Here is a 1,904-nt window from a genome sequence, read left to right on the forward strand (position 1 = left end):
GAAGTGAAGGAATCCCCGAACTGAAAGATCTCGGCCGGCTGAAGACTGAAGAAGCCTTTGTTTCTCTTTCTTTCGTTCTGTCTGGGGGGGATGGTCAAGCCATTTTCTTTCTCTTCAATGCCATTCTTAGCATAGATGTAGACACTCTATCCTTTTTCTTAGACAATGTGAGGACAAGAGACAGCTCCCGGTCTGAGACAATTACTCGAAAGGAAGATGAAAAGAAACGGATCAACTTCTTGGAAGGAAGGATGAACAAGAGAAAGAAAAGGAAAAAGAAGAGATCGAAGCAGAGAAGAAGGTCGTTCATTACGCTTCTTAGTCAAAGATAGATGAAGCCGTTCGAAGTCGCTTTGCCTCGGATAGAAGATCGCTTCTGAAAGATCACCACACATACACCTCAAGATCATACATATCCCATAAGGGGTGTATCGTGCGCGTCTCTTCAAGAGATAGACGACTCAAGAGAGAGAGAGAGAGATTGATCTATCCTCTTCACCTTCGGTCCAATCCATCCTTCTCCCCGCCACTCTATGGAATAGACACCTCATACTCTATCATACGTCTTCCTTCTAAATCTATCTAGCTATCGTTGAAATGTATCTCCCCCTGTCTTTGATCTATCTCTCTATCTATCTGCATCTATCTCTCTCTATTGCTTTTTCAGGGTAGAAAAGACATGATAGGCATTTGACTAAAGACTCCTTTTCTCTACTGCATGCGCTGGGGAATGGATAGACGAGGAAAGAAACGGATCAAAAAGAAGAAGAACCTTAACGACGTTTGAGAGAGAGATGGAAAGATAGAGAAATAGACTTTCTCTTCATTGATGGATCTTTTCTTCTCCTCCAAGGGCGTCGCACGATCGTGAGAGCCGTACACGAAACAGATCCATAGATCGAGACATGTATATATAGATACATACCTATATGTGCTATGCTATGTAGAGGTACATGTATGTGTAGTTCTACGACCTATATATGAATATATACACATACATAGAGAGAGAAACGTGAAGAGATCTGCCTGTCTGTCTGTCTGGTTGGTGTGTCTATCAAATCGATGAAAGAACACATGGATAGGAGAGGAAGATCCGAAGAAAAATAGAAAGAAGACGAAGTGTCATAAATAAACATAGCGACGGCAGTCGTTCCTTCTTCATTCCTCCCGGTTTGTCTTTCTTCGTCTACAGACAAACCGAGGACATTCTACGAAAAGAGAGAATAGGAGAGACATCCGTCCACTACACCCCTCGCTCAGGTCAAATACATACACACCTATACATGATATACCCACACATATACCTGTATATCACATAGACAACTATATATATATATATATATATATCTATGAATGTAGACCTGTCTATATGTAACGTGTAAAGCACATAGACAAGAATATATATTTTATGTATACAGCTATATATGTGTGTATCCGTAACGTGTAGATTGAGAAGTATACAAGATACTTTTGATGACGGATCTGCAGACAACTCCTCACCTAGCTCATGATCTCTATGTCTGCACATATGCATGAACACACCCCACAAAAAATACCTATTCCCGAAGCACCATGTACATATGTCTAGATGTATGATGTATGAAGGTGTATATACACCGCATCTACATGTGCGTGGGGAGAGAGGTTACCTCGTACTTGCTGTCGTTCCTGAGTTGACGTGTGTGGCGACATGCGGAGGTTTGAAATCTCCCCACCCTCCCCTTTCTGCTATGGCTGTCTTCGTAAGACTGCCTGTATGAGTCTTCGTATTTGCCGTGTCTGTCCCTCTCCCAAGCTCGGATGGAGCAACTATCGAAGCATGAGACAAATGAGAAGCTAGGAAACTTCTCTTTCCCCTCGAAGCCGCATCTCTAGCCGGCACCTTCTCTTCTCTTCGCCTATGC

The 1,904-nt window shown here is 42.6% G+C and overlaps 1 protein-coding gene across 1 annotated transcript; it reads right to left on the reverse strand.

Annotated features, from left to right (window-relative positions):
• Window positions 1-254: 254 nt before the first annotated feature.
• On the reverse strand, window positions 255-1,897 carry CSUI_000197 (uncharacterized protein; the record flags this gene model as incomplete). The annotated part of the gene is made up of 2 exons (XM_068060431.1): window positions 255-376; window positions 1,650-1,897. Coding segments are annotated over 2 exons (306 nt in total), but the record flags the coding sequence as incomplete, so codon positions are not given.
• Window positions 1,898-1,904: the final 7 nt, after the last annotated feature.

This window comes from Cystoisospora suis (assembly GCF_002600585.1).
Source record: "Cystoisospora suis strain Wien I chromosome Unknown contig_90, whole genome shotgun sequence".
NCBI lineage: Eukaryota > Apicomplexa > Conoidasida > Eucoccidiorida > Sarcocystidae > Cystoisospora > Cystoisospora suis.